The sequence below is a fragment of the Episyrphus balteatus genome, chromosome 2 (genome assembly GCF_945859705.1).
Source record: "Episyrphus balteatus chromosome 2, idEpiBalt1.1, whole genome shotgun sequence".
Classification (NCBI taxonomy): Eukaryota; Metazoa; Arthropoda; class Insecta; order Diptera; family Syrphidae; genus Episyrphus; species Episyrphus balteatus.
In genome coordinates, this window is record NC_079135.1 from 37,676,937 (window position 1) to 37,699,889 (window position 22,953).

Consider the following 22,953-nt stretch of genomic DNA (forward strand, 5'->3'; position numbering starts at 1 on the left):
TACAGACTTTTTATTCACTTAGAAATATTCAAACTACTGAAAAAGGTAGGTATTAACTTAATTTCCGGGCCTATAAGCCTATCGTCATATATTCTTAAAACACTACAACGACTAATTGATAATCATCTAAGAGACTGCATTTAGGCGAAGCTTCTGTCGTCATCTCAACAACATGCATACCGTCAAGGGAAATCGATAGATACGAGTACAGCTCTTGACACCTTACTATCGAATATTGTCTCCAACAGAAAAGAGTAAACCATTGTTTAAATACTGTTAAAGAAACTTAACCGAAGTATTTCGGATAAGCTTGGTTAATAAATTTACAGAAGCTTTACAGAAATTACCAAGTTTTGTGTTTGATTTTTGGTTTTGATATTAAAGAGGTAATCTAACTCGGGCACTTTTTGGTTTTGACATTGAATAATATAGCTCGGACATTTTTTTGTATTGACATTTCTGTTATTCGAAGTTCGATTCCTGGGTGTAATAAAAACATATTATATTCAAAATTATTATTAATAGATACCTATACTTAAAACTAATGGAATGTTATATATAATTTCAGATTAAAAGATAAAATTCATGATCTAAAATCAAATCAAAACCAATCAAAAAAGAAAATTCATTTTTGTTTTTGTAGTTGTTTTTTTTTTTTTAAATTTCTATAAGACATGTATAAAAGAGCTTTACAAGTTCTTCCGAAGCTATCTGTCAAATCTCAAAGCTTCGATAAAACTTCGTTTAAGCTTCTTATATATACCTTATAAGTGCATTCTTATAAAAGGTCAAACTAGTATAACGTTCTCCTTTTTCCATGCCCAACAACCTTACTAAAGTTAAAAAGAAGCTGAAATGTAGCTTCTGAAATAATCTTACCGAAGTTGAAATGCTATTTGGGATGTTGTCTGATTTTTATCAAACAAATGCTGTCAACACACTAACAAGACTAATTTCTTAGACTTTTTAATTATAGGTTTAAAAAATAGCTGCTGCTTGTGGACAAAGCAGTATATTGCATTAACCTAAGGAGGGTCCAACGCTTGGCATGTGTGTGCATCAGTGGAAACACCCTGTGAAAATAAGGGAGAAGATTTTTCATCGATTAACTTTTTTCGAACACTGTTTTTTTTAGAAAGCAAATTTCCGTTGCTTTAAAACTCTAGATCGCGAATTAAAATAACAAGTTCAATTCTAATAATCTAACTTTTAAGAGCCTAGTCTAGAATCATTAAAGTAACTGTGTACTGTACAACCTATATGCACCTTTAATCTTATACACAGTGATCTACATGTATCTTCTTCCGGCACTAACAATTTAAAAACTCAGTCAATAAAACGTGATCAGAATCGGTAAACAGTTAAGAAAGAAAAAAAAATCTATCAACCAAAAAATAACAAATATTATATAAGCCCATTGGAAAATCTTCCGCTTGTTGAGTTTTGTAGATATAGTTGTCCTCAATCATGTCGGTAAGGTATAAGAATAATTCTAACGAAAAGTTTGCCGCTGCATTTCGAAATAGACCGCATTGAATGAATGAGAATACCTACAAAAAAAACACGTCCCACTCCGGATGTTAGGGCAGAAAAATTAAATAAAATAGTTTCTTCTGTGCAAATATTATGTAGCTACGTGCTGACAAACTTCACACGTTGAGATAGTTTTTTTTTGTATTTATGTGTTCATCAATATTGGACCGAAATGCTATGAAGCTTTGCATTCCAATGAGATGTCTTCCAAACGGAAATGAACTACATCCACAAGTTTTTTTTTATTGACAATTGACAAACTTAAAAAAAAAAACAACTCCGAAAAAAATAAAATTCAAACGAGAACAAAATCCAAAACAGGTTAAATGTTTAACATATCCGTCTGATGCATTTGGATTAAAAAAAATAAATGTACCTTCGAAATAAACACGTCCATTTGATGAAGTTTATCTGACAATTTTATTACAAAGTCACAATCCGCTGCGGTAAGTTGGCAATAAAGTTGCAATATTCCATCACCTAAACGAGTTGCATTGATAAAATGTGTCACGCATCATTGACAAACACAGCGACGCAGCGCAGCGCAGGTGTTGCAAGTTAGCGCAATCTGTGCATGCATGTCATTATCACTTTGGATTAAACTTCTTTGACACATTTGCTTACAGTAAGCTTTGTCGTAAAAAAATAATTATAAATTCTTAAAAAAAAAAATAAAGATATAACTTGCAACAGTGCTGTGGACAGAAATACTGTCACTTCAAAAAAATTGAATACAGAAATATGTACTTAAAAAAAAAACTTTAACTTGTTCTTCATGTCTTCACAGTTAATTTATGTGTTTCAGTTCCATGGTATAAAAAGACAAGGTATGATCATTAGAGCCGCCATCTTATAAAATGGGGTAATAACTTTTTGACGTTTAATTTGGCAAAGTCAAAAGCAACAACAATTTCCAAGACAAATTTGTTTACAACAACAATTTCAATGGGCAGCTGTCAAAACCTTAAGTAGCCATTTTTAAGTTTTGACAGTTCTCGATACAGAGTTTTTTCTAATGATCATACCTTCTCTTTTTATACCATGTTTCAATTCTGTAAGACTTGGCACTGATAGGTAGGCATACTCATTTATTCATACAAAACCCAATCAACAACATGCATCAGTGTTTGAAATTATTAATTAATATATGCATATATGCGATCATAATCCCGCTTAACATCAATTCAAGAATGAAGTCATTTTGATTGCCATCACCACTATGGCAGTTCCATGAGTGTAAACACTTTTCTTTGGTCCATAAAAAGGTTATTATGTTCCTACAGAAAAATTAAGATGCCCATGATTAGATGAAAACGTCAAAAAGCGATCAATAAACAAATACCTAGAAGTTTTAGGTCAAAGATATAATATTAGCAATATATTAATAAATTAGATAAACAACATAATTTGCAAGCAGGATATTTTTTATGAAAACTGCAAAATGATTGCACATTTTTTTTTAAATTTAATTTGATTTTTTACACCTCTTAAACCCATTTTACACATAGCCGGGAACCGGGTAACTGGCCCGGAAAAGCGGTTGCTAGGTACACGTTCTTATTGGCGCCTTCACACGAATAAATTGAAAACATATGAGGAAAAACGGTTTAGGCCCAACTATAATAGGCATATGAGCGCATGGGCTTATGTCAAAATGGCATAATGGTGATGGCAAAATGGTGAGTTGTCGAACATACACCACAATTCTTATGGGATAGCCATAAAAGCTGAAACACAATCACGCTTTGCCGTCGATTTTGACAACTGCCAAAAGTTCAACCATACGAAACCTGTGTAACCTCACACAATGACGCTTTTATTACATACGCTTTTTTTGACAAACGTAAGGAAACGTAAGAAAGCGAGCAAAAGTTCAACAAGACTGAACTTTTGCTCGCTTTCTGACATTTATCAGACATAGTTACAGTCACACACATAATTATTGGGCCAAATGTAAATAAAAAAAAAAATAAATTATTACAAAACTAGGTGTGTTTTTTTGTTTCTCTATATAGATTTTGCACAAAAAAACGATATCGAGATATTTTAAATAAAACAATTTACGTATTAAAAACAACAATAATTTAATGATGTTGTAGACTGAGTTTTATTGTTTGTTCTGTTTAAAAAAAACAACTTATTTTGATTGGTTTTGTTTTTATAACTATAGGATTAAAGAATAAACTAATTTCTATGCATTTTTTAAACACAATAATAGCCTTCTTCATTTTTCCACATTTAAATCAAGATAAAGACTTGGCCCAATAATTTTGTAAGTGACTGTGTTTGTTTTTATTTGACAGCAGATTTTATGTTTCAATCAGCTGTTCGAAGTCAAAGTGACAGAAGCGCGCTTTGAGGATTTCTCAACGTAACACGATGGCGCGTCTGACAAAGCGTGATTGGGTGCTTTCACGTACGCAAATATACCCTATCCAAGATACCTAAGTATTCGATACGTTTGTGAACACGAATCAGCTGTTTTCAAATCTCCCATAAGATACACGAGAATCCAGAAATTTTTAGGATACCTTTGGATTTTTTTGCTTGGCAACACATGTTTACGATCAGCTGATATTTTATATGGGATTACAACAACACAAAGGTATCCGGAATCCGGATACACTTGGATCGTTACGTGAACGCACCCATTGTGTTTCTGCTTTCAACGTTTGAGATGCGTGTAGTTTTTTTTGCAAGAAAAACGCATTAGTCTCAATATCTCGAGAACGACTTGTCGCACAGAAAATTTGCAAGGGGATATTTCTCATAGGAAATACCTATGTAGAATATATTTCTTTCCGTCTATGCTTAGAAATAAAATTATCAAAATCAGTGCGGTTCCATTTCAAGATGTCATTTTTTAAAAGCAGTTACTTTACAAAAAATGCTTTTCAATTTGTTGTTTTTTTTTTTATATCTCGCTTAAAAAGTGTACCTCCCATACAAATTTTTCAATTTAAATTAAAAGTATCTCGAAAACGGCTCTAACGATTTTGATTAAACTTTGCAGGCGTAATATTCAAAGCAACTGCATTTTTATTTTTTTCCAAAAAAGTCAAGTAAAAAAAATTTTTTTTTCATTTATCAAAATTTTTCCCTAAATGCCGGCTTTTCCCAAATATAATTTTTTTTTATTTATATAGAGCCAGCAATTAAAATCTACAAGTAAACTAACATAAAAGTGCTTTGAACTGCAAGAGAAAGTACGTGCGACCCCAGTCGTACATTTTATTAAATATCAAATTAACATTTTTTAAATATCAGCAAAAAATGCTAAACAATATTTTTATTTGATATGTATTTATATATTTGATATATAACTATCAATTCATCATATCAATTTCTCATTCCAAATTGTTGAAAATTATTAAATAAAAAATTCTTAATCTGTACTAATTTAAAGGCGCTTTGTGTTTTTTCGAAGTGAGAAAATTTGATCGGCAATAAGTAATGTTTTGAAAAAAGAAATAATAATATAATACTTAAAATAATAAAAATAGTAAAAAAGAAAAAGAAACAAATATCATTTATAATAAATTGAAACGTAAAATCTAGTCAAAATTGATATTTTAATCGTCAAAGTGAAATTTTCACTATCCACCTCAAATTAAAAAACGTCAAAATGATATGATAATCAAATCAAAATTGATACTTTATATAAATGTTGGACGACTTTTGTCACTCAAAATTGTTAATTTGATAGCTGTTACTATCAAATTTTTTTCGGTGTAGGCGTTTTCCTTCTTTAGCTCAGAAAAAAAAATTCCGAGCATGCTCTGAACATCGTCTGAACAAAGAACTATTTTTGAACTCTTAGCTGCCAGCTGCCACTATTTGACAAACAAGCATTCAATTTATTTTTTGAAAAGAGTGAGCATCCTCATATTTTACCTAACAAACGCTTGTGTTCAGCATACAACCCGGTGCGCTCAGATATTTTATTCTGAACTCAAAGACTGAGCTCTGAACAAGCTCAGAAGTTCTCAGAACATGTTCCAAAGTAAAAAGGAAATACAAATTAGAAGCTCTGAACGTTTAAAGAAAATAAAGAAACACAGTTTGACAGTTCGGACTCTGTTCTGAACAAAACAAGAGGCGTTCCTGCAATGACGTTATTTTTATACCAAAATATTAACGTGAAGATGGAAGTAATCTTTTCGAAACGAAACGAAAATTAGACTGAAACTACAATTCAAAAGTAATTTATATAAATCAATATGAATTGAATGTAAGGATCACAAGATATTTTATAATCGCTTTTAAAATTGAAATTAAAAATACTTCGTCACTAATTAAGTTTTAACACCGCTGTTGCCTACTTCTCTACAATAAACCAATAGTATTGTACGGGTATCAAACTTAATAATTAATTGTTCAAAAAAAAATAAATAATTTTAAAGCTTAAAAAAACATAAAAAATTTTTCAATTTACTTTTATCACGCAGACAAGGTCTAATCTAGTTAGATTGAAATATTAATAAGTTTTGTTGTAAATTTATATCTTGTTGTTTATTTCTTATTAGAACATTATCAATTAAACTGGATTTTATACAGATACAAAACTTATACCTACTTTACATAAAATTTTTGCAATAAATATATAAAATTTATTAAATGGTGCTGGTACAGATATGTTTGTTTGTTGATTTTTTTTTAAAAGAGGTTAGTTTAAACATGAATTTGATATTATAAATAAATCCATAAAGTCAATGGTTTAAGTACCCATATTATAATTTATTTACATATGTTATTAATGAAAACATTATATTTAACAATAAATGGACAAGAATAAGGCCAGGGGCCCCTTAAAACGATTCTTGAAATTTGAACTGTATCTATTTCAACAAACAACAAATAAAAAAATTTAAAACATTTAAGGTCCATTTTCTTCACTCGGAGTTGAACACAACTTGAGAAATTTTATATTAAAAATTCTCAAGTTATGTTCAACTCCGAGTGAAGAAAAGGGACCTAAGACTATCAGTAGTTTCTTCTATTTGACAGCATACAAAGAAGCAGATGTATGAAAAATAAAAGTATAATCGTATCCTTTTTTCTCAACCAGTGAACGCATTCAACTGTCAAAAAATAATTTTCTTACTAGATCTGTTCTTTTTAATATTTAATTTCCAAATACCTAGATATTTCTATATAAAATGTGACATCAGCTGTGAAAAACATTTAACTTTTATACCTAGATAACAGTACCTATTCATCAAACTGAAGAAAAATTAACCCAGGCGCCCAACTTATTATAAGTAACTACGCCACTGATTGAGGATAGTGTTTGACCAATCAACATTATTACTACATATATCGATTGAATATTACTTATTTTTTATCAAGGATCTTTTAATAAATAATAATGTTGTTTACTCGTAGCAATATCAATATTTTATTTAAATTTATAGTTCTGTTCTGAGATTAGTTATTACCTCGACATGCACTTAGTTGTTTGGATATTTTTATTATTTTAATAGTTACATATAGGTACATTTATCACGTTATTACAAACGCATAATAAATAGTAGGTTTATTGTGTTACATGTTGTGAATAATTTTATTATTCAACAATTCATACAGAATGTGCAAAATACAATTACTTATGTGTCGAACATTTCACTTCGGTCTTCTAATTAAAATGTAAGATAGAGATATAATTATGGTATTGATCAGTTTCGTTTGTTCTTACACGCAGAGTAAACGCTTTTCCACAATTATATTCGTACGGAATACGGACAAGAGTATAATAGTTATAATTGAGGCGCTGAAAGATAGTAACGGATTTTTTGAAGATGGCCAAGGTCCCAAGTAACTCTATGTTTTAAATATCAAAGACTTGTTAGTGCCAAAATGATATAAAACAGCCACAAAATGCACTTTTAATTTTTTATTCCATTTTCTCAAAAACAGTGTATTGATATGGAATCATTTGAGGCAGTTTACTATCGCAATTTTGTACTGCAATCCACAGTCTTGGCGAAAACTGTATTTAATGTGTTTTTAAAACGTTTTTTTGCCAAATTTTGACTTTAAAATCGATTATCTCAAAAACTTCTGATTGAAATAACTTGATTTGAAAATTAATCAATTACGAAATTCTGACCTTTGAAAAAGGTATCATTTATAACTGTAAGTTTTGCCGTCGTTTTCAAATTTAGAAAATTGCCCCTCCCTCCTGTCCGGGGGGAGAAAGACCCCCTGAGTTATGTACTACCCCTGATATACGGACACCTGATTGAAAAATTTGGTTTTGCAAATAAAAAGATAACTTGTTGACATTAAATGCGAAACATTTTGATAAATTATGACATCCAGAAGAAAAAAAGTATCAGCACTTTTGGAAATATAGTTTGGCATTCGGTTTTTTTTTTTTTTTTAATTCATTTAGGTATTCATATAGCCATATTTTTAATTAGAGTCTGAACGCGGTATTACAATGGAATATTTTTAAGGCAAATATGGTAAAAAAATTATTCCAAAAGTAAAATTGAAATGTGATTGAGCTTCTGAGATTTCCACACCAACTCTGTGGTGTTAAAAAAGTTTCTGTTGTTTTCAATGCATTGGGTTAAGACTTAACACTTTGTAGGCACGAAATCGTTTCACCGTGTCATCAGCTTATAATACATAGGAGAAACATTATTTTCTTTTGGAGTTTATTTAGTTTGATGAATTATATCAATAGGTAACAGAATAGGCTAATGTGAAATTTTTTCAATGATAAAATGGCGGCGTAGTTCAGGATGATCGTAAACTCCTGTTCTTCCATCGGGCGATCAACTAACTCCTACAATTTTTAACCGATCGGGCTGAAATTTTGTGTGAAGATTAATAATACTATTTCCCAGTGAATAACGTAGAGTGTATTGATTTTTAGAGAAATGGCATTAGTTTGAAAAAATTCATTTATTCCAAAAACAGAATTCGGTGGAAAAAAGACCATAAAATCGTTAAATTTTAATGTTTCAAAAAAATTGATACGTACGTACTTCACTGGGGAATAGTATTGCTAAGCTACATACGAAATTTCAACCCGAACGGTTTAAAATTGTAGGAGTTAATTGGTCGCCCGATGGAAGCACAGGAGTTTGCGATCACCCTGAATTTCGCTACCAAAAAAGATTGAACCTTATCATTCTGTCAATTTTATGACAAAAACATGGGAGACTACCTACTAGGGTGGGTCAAAAAAATCGAAATTCTTTTTTTTGATTTGGTACTCCGAAAAATCGATTGCTAGACACCTTTAGAATATACACACCAAATATGAGCTCTTTTTATTAATGGGAAGGTCCTCCGCTTTGCAATTTTCCATTTTTACATCAAGCTTCTACTAAAAAAAAATATTTTTTTTTTATTAATTGACTTTTTAACAAATTTCTTTTCAGATTCTTGTAGGAAATTGAACGCTCTACAAAAAAGGCCTTATACACTTTTTTCGTTTATCTAACCGTTGAATAGATATTTGAGTTAAAAAAATCGAGAAAATCTTTAAAAATTCGTTTTTTGGTCTTAATTTTGTAACAAACTGAAAAATTATAATCATCAAACGCGCAAGACATATTCTTGTTGGAAATTGACTGCTTCACAAAAAAGGTTTTGACGCGTCGGGGTCGGTAACGTTATCTATTGCAATTACTCGCCGTTTGCACTTGGATGGTTTTATTGTTTTTAAACCAGGGTTATCGAAGCACCAATGGCAGTTATAACCTACTTATGCTATTTACATTGTACCTATCTCTCTATCAAACGACAAACTCTTTAATTTAATCAATCTGACATTTGTTTATCTCTACTAAAATAACTCAGCTAAACTTTTTTTCATTAAACATTCAGCAACTATCTAGTTACTTATTTAATTAGAAAACTGATTAAAAATCTGTATTTCATTAAAATTGCAACATTGCATCTGTCAATTAATTAGTTTTCTCTTTTGACTTTGACAGATTTATTCAACGCTGACAACTACATAATCTTTGCTTTAGGTACATGTTCAACTTTGTTATCAGTTGTCAATAAAGTGACAGTGACAAGTTGTGTGGTGAATCAATGGCTGACATAAGAGAAATATTGCAATTTATCAGATTGAAAAGTGACAGCTATCACTTTGGTGAAACTGACAGGTGAAAAGGTGCAATGTTAACTATTTGAACAACAAATTTAATACTATAATGCGTTTCTTTTCCGCAAACGAAGTAAAAATGATGTTACTTTATAGGACAGGCAGTTTTTTCTTAAACTTGAAACATTTTTTCGAAATGCCGACGCAATTCGAATTCGAAAATTATGAATTTCTCTCCACAATAAAACTCATGTCATTTATACATACAAATTTAACACTCACCTTCATTTTAATTGCTTCCACAATTTTGACGAAATTATCCACTCTGTATTCTGTAAATCCAAGTTAATTCACTCAAAAAACACACTACCTTATCAGCAATGACAAGCTGATAACAACAAAATCACTAAACAATTAGGTATTTTTTCTTATCCAATTTGCTCTCACAAGTCACACAAAATTTATTGATTTCAAAAAATTATTTTTTCCTACAACATTTTTTCCATAAAACACTGAGTTGTTGTATACTTCATATAAATTAAGGTAGATAAACCCGTAAAGTTATAACGTCACATCAATAAAACCACCATTGATAACGGTATTAATTCCAATTGGTAACTGTTATCGAAACGAATAAACCTCGAAACCACGACGGCAGTTAATAAAAATTCACAGGTCGTCGATATATACGTTGTCAACGTCGCTATCTCGTCGCTACCGCCAACACACAAGACCTCTCGACTGTCTGAATAAAACTGCCTGTGTAAACCAGAAATCCCAAGTAGAAGACGACGACAGATGAGGCCGATGCCGTGTTGATGTTCTAGAAATACAAGCACCAAGTTGTTGGTGGTGGATTGGGATTCCCTCTACTACCGTTGTTTCAGCTGGAACTGCATAACCGGTCTTCGGAAGCATTCCAATTGGTTGTGGCGCAATTGGTTATTGTGTTCAGGGGTTAGGGAAATTTGTTCCGCCTTAATGTGCGCAAAGCTGGAAGGCGTGTCAAAAGTCGCGTGCCAAACTCTGTGTTATCAACAATGGAGTCGATCGAAAGAGATTGCACTATCACTCTCTCGTTCTAGCTTATGTTATCTATCCTCGATTTGTGTTTGGGTGAATTGGAAATTGAGATTGTGTTGGTTTTTTTTTTCTTATTTGTTTTTTTTTTTTATTTCATTTTTTGACATTTAGGATGACAGCGCCACCTCTTTTTAACTTTACTTTTGTTGGTTTTAGAAATGACTTTACCGGAAATGACATAAAAAGCAAGATTTTTAAAGAATACATTTTACTTTAATATACCTTACCTCTCTACTCTACCGAAATACCGACGAAGGTAGAATAATCTACTATTGTAATGTAACGGAACCCTTATGCCTCAGCTACCTACTATGCCTTACGGCTTCATTCACATTCAGTATTTTGTATGTTGATTGACAATTTTAAGGGTTGATTAAGGAAGAAATCGTTGGATTAAATAGAAATACTAAATGTAAATATATGTACGTATATTTCAGTGGAATTTTAAACCGGCATTGCATTATGACAGACGGGATGTTGTTGGTCTTTTTGATAGTTAAAGGTGGGGATTTATTTTAAAAGGATTTGTTTAGGCAAGTTTTCGCGTTTTAAATAGGAATATCAATATTTGACTGTCAACATTCACATGTTTTTTAGAGATGAATTTTCCATTGTTTAGATTTTGTATAACTTAGTTTGAAAGAGATGAGGTCGTTTCGTCTGTAAGACTTCTAGTTATGTGGGTGAACTTTTGTATGTTGGTATGTGAAGAAGGTGGGGTTTTATTATGGGTACATAAGTGGGGGAGGTGGGTTGATACATTTTTTTTACCTACACATTTAACTCACAAGGTTTCGCGAAGATTTGCTGCTTTAAATTTTAACTTGCATAACTTACGCAGACGAACCTACCTATACATTCCTTGGGAAGTACAAAGATGGAAATATTTTACTAGCAAATTTTTGAGTCGTTTAAAGTTTTATTGCGGTTATATCTGATTTGATTGGATCTTTTGAGTCATGTGATTGATTGCTTTAGTTTGGAGACATTTTTAAAGAGGTCAGGTATAAGCAGAATAACCAATCAACCTATCCTCATAAGATCATAATAAATTCCTACTCAAATATTTCAATTGATTTTATTGAATCTTGATCCTTATGATCAAGGAAATATTTATGCCAAGTTTTATCGCCTCAAGTTTTAAGATAAATATCAATATTTTCAATAGGTTTTCTATAGAATATACACTTTTTGGTTCTTTGGCAAGGTTTGATAGCTTCTTTTTGTCTCCAACTTTATTCTTTAACTCTTTTTGAAGAAATTTAACTGGTTTTGACCGCTCGACTTTTCGATGTGGAGCTTTAAACCCGTCCTGCGTTCCTGCGGTTTCCATATTCAAAACTTCAATATGAATGTCCTTTCAATAGAATCGGATTGCTTTTTTGTCATTTATTTAGGTACAATTGTTTAATTCGTAAGTTAAAAAAAAAGTGTTACGCATACGCCCTAGTGACCATTTATGTTTTTATCTTAAATGAAAGCAGAAAAAGAAGATTTTGTTTTAAATTCAATTGGAATCAATTCTATAGCGTTTATGGTTTATTATTCTCTAACAACCAATTTATTCACAAAAGTACTAACTAAGACAGGCTAGTCTAGACTTGACCTAAGTTCAAAACGCGGTACTTCCTAAGAACTAATACTTTACACGTACTGGTCTAGCTATCATTTTGAAAATATTTAATTTTTATATTTCAGCAGATTCAAGAAAATAAAAAAACAGTCAATTAATGAAATTACCATTAAAATAATAAAAAACAAATATGGTGGAAATTGAAAAGACGCCAATTATTGTTGTTCTACAACTTAAGTTCTATCAAGAACTGTCACAATCAAGAATGTAAATACATAAGTGTCTCCAAGTCTGATAGCTAATTTACCAACAACGATTAGGGGTAATTCAATAACCTGGGATTTTTAATAAATTCTTTACTTGAAAGTGATCCTCAAATACTTTTAATTTTTTTGTCTTTCTTACTTGAAAATCCTAAGTTTTTGGACAAGAGTGTTAAACCCATCATTGTCAAAAATGCCTCAAATGCCGAAAAATACTTGAGATACTTTGGTGATTTTAGCCCTTAAAGACTAATTTTATAGACAAAAATGATGATCATGGCTTTTAAGCTAATATAATTTATTCACTCTCTATTACATTCAAAGTCCCCATTACAAATTAAATGGAGTATGAATAAATTGGGCCTAGAAGTCCTTGCTAAAATTTATCTTTGGAGAAAATTTTATGAAAGATAAATTGCATATGTACCAAGTTAAAAGGTATTAAATGTTGTGTTTTTAGGGATGCAAACGATACATCGATGTTTTCATCGATGTTTCTTAAGCCGATACATCGCCGATACATCGACGTTAAATCTGGAAAACATCGACATCGTTCATTTTGTTACTCGTTTTTCTTTTTTTGCATAACAACAGAACTTAAACTTTCAAACTCAATCCTTTTTGTCTAGTGTTCAAAGCTTCAAAGTTTTTTTTAATGTTTACATTCAAAAGACTGTTTCTGTGTGTTCAGAAGTCAGAACGCGACCATCAGAGGCGTACATTGAGTTGCCGGGGCCCCGGGACAATATTAATTTTAAGGGGCCATTTCGATAAAGACATTTTTTTAAAAAGGATATTTATACGCCTTTCTCTTTTTTTGGGGGTCCCAGAAGTATTAATTTTTTGGTCGCTTAGATTATTTTAGTAGCAGTTTTTGAGGTCCCTCAGGTAATATTTTTTCTACTTTATTTATAATAACAGTTTCCTTCTCTGCATTGTCTCCAGTCAGAGCCCTAGCGTCAGTTGGGGCCCGGGGCACCGCCCCGCTTGGCCCAATGGTGTGTACGCCTCTGGCGACCATTATTAACATGCTTGTGAGTTCCGTTCAGAGCTCTGAACGTTAAAAAAAATGATTCCGTTTGATTAGAATTGAAGGTATTTATATATAAATAAAAACGAAAATCGTATTAAGAAAATATGTTTAATTTTGTTGATAAATTTGTCTAAAAATTGAATTCAAATTAGGTTTTTGGGTTTTAAACAGATAAGACATAAGTATTTTGTTCTTTAGATACAGTAGATCGTATTTATGTCCAACAAAAATACATCGGGAAAACATCGATGTATCGAAGATAGAACCGATGTTTTTTTAACATCGATGTTGAAAATAAAACATCGATGTATTCAAACATCGATGTTTTTTTTAACGATGTTGCATCCCTATGTGTTTTACAAGAAAAAAGGACTAATTAAAATTTTTAAATAAATCAGATAAAATTTTCTAAATTCAAAAATTTAACTATTTACCATCAAATAAAATTAATCTGAACATTTTTTTAAGTTTCAGAAATATAAATTGAAAACAAACAAATCTTATTTGAAAAATTTTGGGAAATATTGCACTTGTAAATTTTAAGTATATTTCAAAACTGAGGTTGGCTTGTATTATTATGATGTTAGTTCCATCATTGTGCTGGAAAAATGTAGTAGGAAACAAACTTCTTTAGAATGTTAATATGCAGGTTTTATAACGTAATTACAGAAATGTTTTTTAAAAAAATATTACAAAATGGCGTCACTACAATGAATCTCTGTAAGTGCCTTGTAAAAAAAGCAGCTCACCCGCAAGCAATTACTCAAATAGTTTATACTAGTGGATTTTTAATCAGAAATAGAAGACTTGAGTTCTTCTAGTTCAATAATAAAAAATCCGTATTTCTGTCGGGAATAACATTTTAAAGATTTGTATGAAATTTCAAGTGAATGGACGCCATTTTGTATTATTTTCTGCCTAATAACATACTTCCTACCACTTATATAATCCCTTTATGTAAGGAATAGAAAACCAAGTTCTTTTCATGCAAGTATTTATATTTCATTTTTTTTAAGTACAACTGGTATGGTATAACATGAAAACCAAAATTGTTAAACCGACCCTACATTGGAGTCGACTCTGTTATGGTTTTAAATCTATATTTTGAAAAAATTCTTGGCCAAATCATTCAAGTGACAAATTTAACGATTTTTGAGTCATGGTGGTGTATGCGTAACATTTTTTTTTCTGTTGAAAAACTTAAAGAGTTAATAATATAACATTTATATCGCTGACCAAATATTCTTAGCAATTTATTTTTAATTCATTTTTTTTTTTTTATATATAATGTTCAAAATATTGGTCCTTCAAAATTTTACATGCAAGATGTAAAAATCGATGGGCCAGACTTGAACAGCATATTTTTTCATATTATCTTTCTTGTCATAAATTTGTGTGACTACATAATTCAAGTACCTATACCTATTATAATTTATGTTAAGTTTAGAACGTGTTTTTTGGAAAAAAAATATATTAAAAATTAAATAAAATGCAATTAAAAATACAATTTTAAGAAAACCCTTATGTATATTTAAAAGACGATTTAAACAATAAGATTCCCATATTGACCTGCCTGGTTTACAAATAAATCTCATTAAAATCAATCAGGTTTTCTAAGAAAGATTTCTTATTCTTTTTATAGCGAAAATGTTCTTAAAATTGGAGTTAAGAGGTCATATACCTTTATTTTAAATTGGTCCTTGAACAAAAGTGTGACTAATATTTGTATAGTAAATTGATTCAGGTGGTAAGGTGTATTATAAGTGAATTAAAGTCTACAAATCGATCCCCGACAGATCCTAGTTTTTTATTATCTTGCCAAAACCATATGTTAAAGTTCTTTCGATGACGTTTTATTGAAACAACCGTTTAGATTAATGGTTACAATCGGAGTCTCTGCAGTTCCATAGACCAACCTGGAACTTCTTTAAGAACTTCCAAAATGCATTACTCAGCTTTGACCTACTGAGTTGCATTCTGGAAGTTGGCTTGGCCCACTGAGCTTTGCGTCACATTAAGTGTGACACACAACTGCCATTCTGCATAATTAGTATGCAGTAGGAACAGTGGGTTAGGTTGTAAGGTAATGTGGGCATAACATTCCTCCCCCCTTAGGAAGCTCAAGCCAGGTCTCTGGAACTGGAGTGTTTTTCTTTATTTAATTTTTACAGCTTAATTCTTACAACAATTTACAATTAATTCTTTTTTTTGTTTATTTAAAAAAGGTTAAATAAAATCTTTTTTTTTTTTTTTTTAACAGTGCTTATGTTGTATCTTTTTTTATCTTTTAATTTCAATACAACTAACATGCTTGTATTTCTCTTTCTGTAAATTTCTTTTTTTTTATTTAATTAATTAGTTAATATTTTGAATTAATTTAAATTTATATTTTTGCTCGGTCAGTTTGTTCAAGTTTGGTGTTGCTTAACGGCTTGCTGCGGAGTCGATGATTGTCGTTTCCATGTAGGTACTGAATTATTAGCCTTGACTTCAGTCTGCTTCAACTCGGGAGAACCAATTGCCATTTCTATATCTCATCTCGCACAAGATGCAATTGCTTAAGCTTCTAACACATTTTTATTATTGAAGTATAACAACAATTCTGGGTTGATGATGTTGAAGTATAAACATCTTCGAAGGGTATTGATTTATTTTATCGAAGTTGAATGTTTCCAGAAGGTATTTTAAGCAGGACCAGGATCGCCGACATCAGCACTGTTGATTATAAGGTGACTGTTGTGCAGTTCGACATGTAATCTCGGCTTTGAGTTAAACTACATTTCAACTAATACGGCTGAGCTTGCCATCTAGTATGTTGATGCTTGTAACTACTTCAATTCGAGTAAAATATCCCTTAGATCTTACAGCTTCCTGGCATGGGTGAAACATCATTGTGGTTAAATGTGGTAGCTTTTATGTGAGCAATAGTGTGTGTTTGAGGCAGAGATAAAGATAGGCGGTTCCCCTCCCCACCTGGAACTCGATTTTGTATCTCTAGTACTGGCAGAACATTTTATGTACATTGTACAGTCCACAGCACCTTTCCCAAACATAAACTTGACCATTATTTTAAATTAGTTTTTATATAAAAATTTCACTTCAAATTTAGAACTAGTTTACGTACGTAATAGTTTTTTATTTAATATCTTTTTTTTATAAAATTTAATACGGAACTTTTATTTTTTTTTTTTTTTAATTACACTATTTTCACATTTCATAATATTTTTGCTTTTTTTTTTTTTAAATATTTTTTTTTTTAGTACTTATTACGTTATAGTTTCATAAAAATTTAATATGTGAATTTGATGTTTTTTTTTTTTTTTTTATAAAATTTAATACTTTTTTTTTATATATATATTCTTTCTTTTCAAATTTATACTATTTTTACATTTCATAATATTTTTTCCTTATTTTTTTAATAATTTTTAAGTACCTACTTCTTGCATTAAGTTTCATAAATATTTAGTATTTTATTTTTTTTTTAAATTTAGTTAGTATATGATTATAAAAAAAAAACATACATATGTAATGTATGTTTGTATTATGTAGATTTACATATGTTTATTAGAAATTAATTTGTTGTTTATTTTTGGGTAATTTTAAAATTCTTTGCTTTTTGGACTCTAATTGGTTTTTAATAATTTTTTTGTAGCTTATTTTTTTAATCGTTTTACAACATTATACGATTGATATATTTATAAGTCTTTTCATTTTTGTTACCAATTTTTTATTGAGCTAGCTGTCATCAGAGAAAAAAAAAACTTCTATGTTTCCTGAAATGAAAGAATTCATTATTATTTATTCCAAACCAAAAAATTTTAAATGCAAATTTTGAAAATATAAGTATTTGAATAGAAATTACTTGTTTGGGTTTTTGTTAGCAACTTTGTGTTTACTTTTATTTACTCTTTTTGTTTTTCTATCAAATCTTATTTTATTGGTCACATCTCCACTGCCTGAAAGTTTCGTTTTTGGCTGACCATATTTTGAAAGTTTTGAATCTGCCCCTTTCTCGACAAGAACGAGTATTTTACTTGCCTTGACAAATGGCACCGGCAGTTCAATAAACACTTTGTACTTACGAGTGTTTTTAAAGTATTTTTTATTTGTTTTCTTCTTCTTGATAGAACAATAAAGAAGTTTAAACTTTTCTAGACATAAACGCCAGAGATACAACAATTTTAACCCAGTACACTCTATCAAAACAAAATAAATATTCATAATGAGTAACCATAGATCAAACTGACCTAGGTTAAATTTTGACCCATATGTTTGCTGTTTTATTTTTTGTTTTGATTTAGGAAACGAAAAGCAATTTGACACTATAGAATGAAGTTTTGCATTCTTTTTTTGTGTTTGCCGTTTTTCGTTGCCTGGGTTCAATGCTTTGCATTTGTTAATTTGAAAAGTGTCTTCAGATTTAATGTATGATATCATATGCGGTGCTTGACTGCATAATTTTGATGATATCATCATTTGTGAAGAGAGACTTTTTGGCGTTGTAATTTTGGAGGGCAAAGTTTTCGGGGCGCAGTTTAAAGGTTTTAACTGGCCATCTAATCGTTTAACTTTGCAATATTTTCTCTTAGAGAAACAATTTTCCTCCAAATGCCCCTTCCTAGAACACCACATGCACTTAACTTTAGGCACTTTAGTTGTTTGCGTCACTGTTTTTTGTGCGCCGGGACAACTATTCTGTGTATGCTCAAAAGTTCTGCAAGTGTAGCAGAATGATGTTCTGTAACGTATTTGACAATTAATATAGGTGTGGTTTTGTTTTCCACAGAACTCACATGTAATGAATTCCTTTGAGAACCTATTTAATTGTCTACTGGACTGGGGGGAGTCGTCATTCAACCGGTTGTATGTTTGTTTAAAATTTACAAACTTTGTTTGCTTGGATCGTTGATTGAATAAAGAAGATCCAACAACTTTAGCATTTTTTTTACAACTCATTTTAGTATTTTATAGCAAAATTATAAAAGAGACAAAAAAAATACAATACTTACCTGCACACAATTTGAGTCTATCTTTTAAGTAGTGTATTCTGCTGATATAAATATATGTATAATTATTTTTATCTGTTCTTCCACACCACCTGATATTGATTTTATTTGTGCGTACTCTTCACGTAAGTATGAAACGTCATACAAAACACTTTATTTTTTTTATTATTTTTTTTACGAAGAAAAAAAAAAACAGAAAACAAAAAAAAAATTTAGTTAGTTCGCGAGGTGAAATGATTAAAAACCGAGGTTCGCGGACCGGCTGCGCCAATGTTAAAGTTCTTTCGATGACGTTTTATTGAAACAACCGTTTAGATTAATGGTTACAATCGGACTCTCTGCAGTTCCATAGACCAACCTGGAACTTCTTTAAGAACTTCCAAAATGCATTACTCAGCTTTGACCTACTGAGTTGCATTCTGGAAGTTGGCTTGGCCCACTGAGCTTTGCGTCACATTAAGTGTGACACACAACTGCCATTCTGCATAATTAGTATGCAGTAGGAACAGTGGGTTAGGTTGTAAGGTAATGTGGGCATAACACATACATAGCTATGCAGATTTTTAAACAATAAGAAAAATCTTAATGTTTAATAAGACATCCTTCTTGGATTAATACCATAGAGAAATCTCATTGTTTTTCTTCTATTTTTAGTGTTTGATTTGTGTCTGTATCTATATTAGACTGGACCAAAAAAATAAAATATTTTTTTTTGAAAGTTACTTCGAAAATCTTGTTCAGGATGATGGAAAAAAAATTTGGTGAAAATTTGAGCCGTTAAAAATAATTTTAAGAGGTTTATCATCGGTGTTTTTTATTTTTATACATGATATGATGTGTTACAACAGAACTGCTAGACGATCAAAGTAAAAAAAAATTCTGTTCATTTTTTCTTATATAAAATTAAATTTCCTACAAAAAAGATCTGATTGAAAATTTTCGTCAGACGAGCCGTATTCGAGTAATTAAGCTTTTTAAATCGAAGTGTTTATTCAATTTGACTGTTTCACTTTGGAATTTTGTGATGAGCAAATAAGTGAATAGAAAAATAAAACCACGACGTCTTCGGCGGATTTCCGTTTCAAGGGGGCGGGGCGCAAGATATTTTTGGAGTTCCTTCGAATTCCATAATTGAGTGGGCTGAGATATATACCCCGTTTGTATGACCGATTTAAAGATCGAATTGAAACTGAATCGAAATTTCGATCCAGGTATATGGAAGTACCAGATCGAGGAATCGAATTGAAATAGAATCGAAAACACAATTTTTCTTTTAAATATATTTGCAGTAAAATAGAAAAATCTAACCAAAAACAAAGTGCAAGTAAAACTAGATATCATAATACATACATACAGTAAAATTTTCAAATAAGAAGACAATCACACACAATTTCCACCATAAATTATATCTCGAGTATTCAATTCGTTTGGTATATATGCATATTTTCGATTCGATTCAGCTCCCCCAGTCGGATCGGATCGACAAATCCGGATTCAATTCGATTCAGGTATATATAGACCTAAATCCTGATTCAATTCGGATTCAAATCGCCATACAAACGGGGTAATAGATTTCAAATCTAATGGGGTTTTTCTTTAGTAATTTTATTTTTGATTTAAATTTGTCAGAAACCTGATAAAGTGCTTATTTTGTTGAATATAATAAATTTTGCAGATTTATAAATTATGGGAGAGATTTACCCCACCATACACCAACCCTATTACAATTTTCTTATATCAGTTTGATTAATTTGGTCTATGATTTGTCAGCCCTATTTATAAATTCATCATAGAGAGTACATAGCATTATGTACTCTTTATAATGTATTTAAACAAAAAATTGTGATTTATAATATTTATGCAACGTTTAATAAAGGTTGTATAAGCTAAACGAGTTTTTAGGTTGTTTAGAGCCTGAATAAGAATTTATTTAGCTTAAATGTCATTTGAACATCAAATAATTTTCAGAGAAAGAAAAAAATATCAATATTTGATTTTTTTGATTACATTTTCAATTAAAATTAAATTAAATGAACAACTTGAAGTCAACTAAATCAAAAAATAAGAAATTTGGAGATTTGTTCCTGATATAATTTACGAGATATAAATTCATGTGTGAAGTGTATTCATCTTTTTCTTATGTGCCTACATTTTCATATATGTGAACAATTAGTTATCAAATGAAATGTGTTTTTTTAGAGATTTTCTTCTACATATGACATTGAGAACTTTCGCTCACGTTTTTGTTTATTTTTTTTTGTTTATTTTTGAATCAAATGGAGTTATTTTATCGACAGATGGAGTTGTTTGTCGAACTAATTTTCCATTTTTAGTACTTATTTGGACACAAACCTAGCATAATTATAATGGCTAAGAAAATGTTTTAAAAATAGAAATTTATGTAACGTTGCATAAAGGCTACATAAAACTTTATGTATTGTATAACTATGCAGCCGTTTAGAGCTGTTTAGTGAAATTTAATAAATAAGGCTGTGTATGTATATTTTGATTCGATTGTGAAAATTATGTTTAGAGCCGATTTTTCAATCCTCTATAAACAATCAGTTAACTGTCCGACCAATATAATTATAAGGCTCATAAACAATCAGATAAGAACATTGAATTTTTCAATCACCCAGTTAGTTATGGCGTTTTCGATTGGCTCTCCGGAATCATTCAGAAGCCTTCTGAAAGTATTTTATTCGCACAAAACTGACAGACAGAACGCTTCTCAGAAGAGAAATTCTCTTCTCGATTTATGTCGTTTTCGATTGGTTTCACTCAAGGATTCACTCATTCTGAAATCCAATAAAACAGTTTGAATCGTTTCCACTCAATTCTGAAAGTTTGTATCGGTGTTAGTGAATAATCAAATAAAAAAATTTAATTTTGTACGAGAAAATTTTGTTTGACATTTATTTTCTATGTATAAGTAATTTTGAGTCGATTCTGATTTGAAATCAAGAAGAGAATTTTACTTCTGAGAAGCGTTTAAGCTGTCATGTTTTTGTGAATAAAACGCTTTCAGAAGGCTTCTGAATGCTTCCGGACGCTTCCGGACGGCCAATCGAAAACGACATTAAAATCAGAAGCACTAATACATGAACACTAAAATGTCAAAAAAAAAATACTCAATCATTCTTTTTTTGTTGTCATTCAAAAATTTAAATTAAATTAAATTTAAAATTAATAAAAAGATTAAAATGGGTACCTTAATGCAGTGGAATGATTTTTTTTAACATTTTCTTCTTCCGTCGTCTTCAGATTTATAATTTTTATAATTTTTTCGTTTGAAAAAAAAAAAATAATATCAATATTTGACATTTGAAATTTCACAAACACAAAATAAAAAAACAGAATTGAGTGGAAGCAACTTGACCTGTTCCATTCGATTTCAGAATGAGTGAATTCTTGAGTGAAACCAATCGAAAACGACATTATTCTACAGAATAACAGCAAAAAAATGTCAAATTCAAAAATTTTCAAAACTTAACGTCGTTTTTATTCATAAATTGTTTCTGTTAATCAAAATTTCTTTCAAAAACATCTTTGACAATTGACACATCATTTTTGTTGAGATTATTCCTTAGAATAATTTTTATTCGTCTCTGGAAGAAGCAAATAGTCTTATTCCTAGGAATAAGCCTCATTTGACTGTTGAAAAATTGATTTTTTTGCTACCTGAAGAATAAGTACTAACTGACATTTTAACTGACTATTGAAAAATTGGCCCTTAAAAAATAAATAACTTTAGGTATTTAAAAAAAAAATATTTTTCTTTTTTAGCTTTAAATAGTAAGTTGTTAAACACTTTTGAAGTGAAAACAAATTTTATAGCTACACCGACACTATTTTCACAGACAAGAAATAACATCAACACAGTGACAAAAATATATGTGTGTTATTAATTGTCTTCCATTCGCCATGGAAAAAATCTTTTTTAACTTAGAAATATCTATGGCATAATCGCTTTATCTAAGGAATCGAATATCAAGTTATTTTTATTATTTCTATGTATATTATTTTACAGAAAAAATCAACTCTTTATCACCAAAGATGAACGAGCAATTGATAAATGAAAGCAAGTAAAACTGGTGCGAAAACACCCAAAAATATCGTTTTTGGATAATAACTCGGCTTCAGGATGTCTTACGGCAAAAAATAAAGCAAGTAATTGGCTACAAAATATGTTAGAAAAATGTTAACCATAATATAAGCTTTTTTCGAAATAAAAACGAAAATGTGTTTTTTAACAACTAGAATTTGACTTTAACTGGCTGCCATTTTGTAGTTACTCACTTTAATACAATGAAATTACATACAATGATAGAAAATATTATAAGGAAGAGAATGTATGTTTATTTTTTGGTCTACGACAAACTGGAGCGAAGATA

At 30.3% G+C, this 22,953-nt stretch overlaps 1 protein-coding gene across 4 annotated transcripts in view; it reads right to left on the reverse strand.

Moving 5' to 3' along the window:
• LOC129909941 (LIM/homeobox protein Awh) overlaps positions 1–10,412 on the reverse strand; it is a 53,059-nt gene extending 42,647 nt beyond the window's left edge. For 2 of the 4 annotated variants that reach the window (XM_055987119.1, XM_055987118.1), the window contains exon 1: positions 9,884–10,412. In XM_055987119.1, coding sequence (XP_055843094.1) covers positions 9,884–9,889 — 6 coding nt within the window. In that variant the 5' untranslated portion in view covers positions 9,890–10,412. The remainder of the gene's footprint in view (positions 1–9,883) is intronic. The other 2 variants (XM_055987117.1, XM_055987116.1) reach the window with 2 other exon arrangements.
• Positions 10,413–22,953: the final 12,541 nt, after the last annotated feature.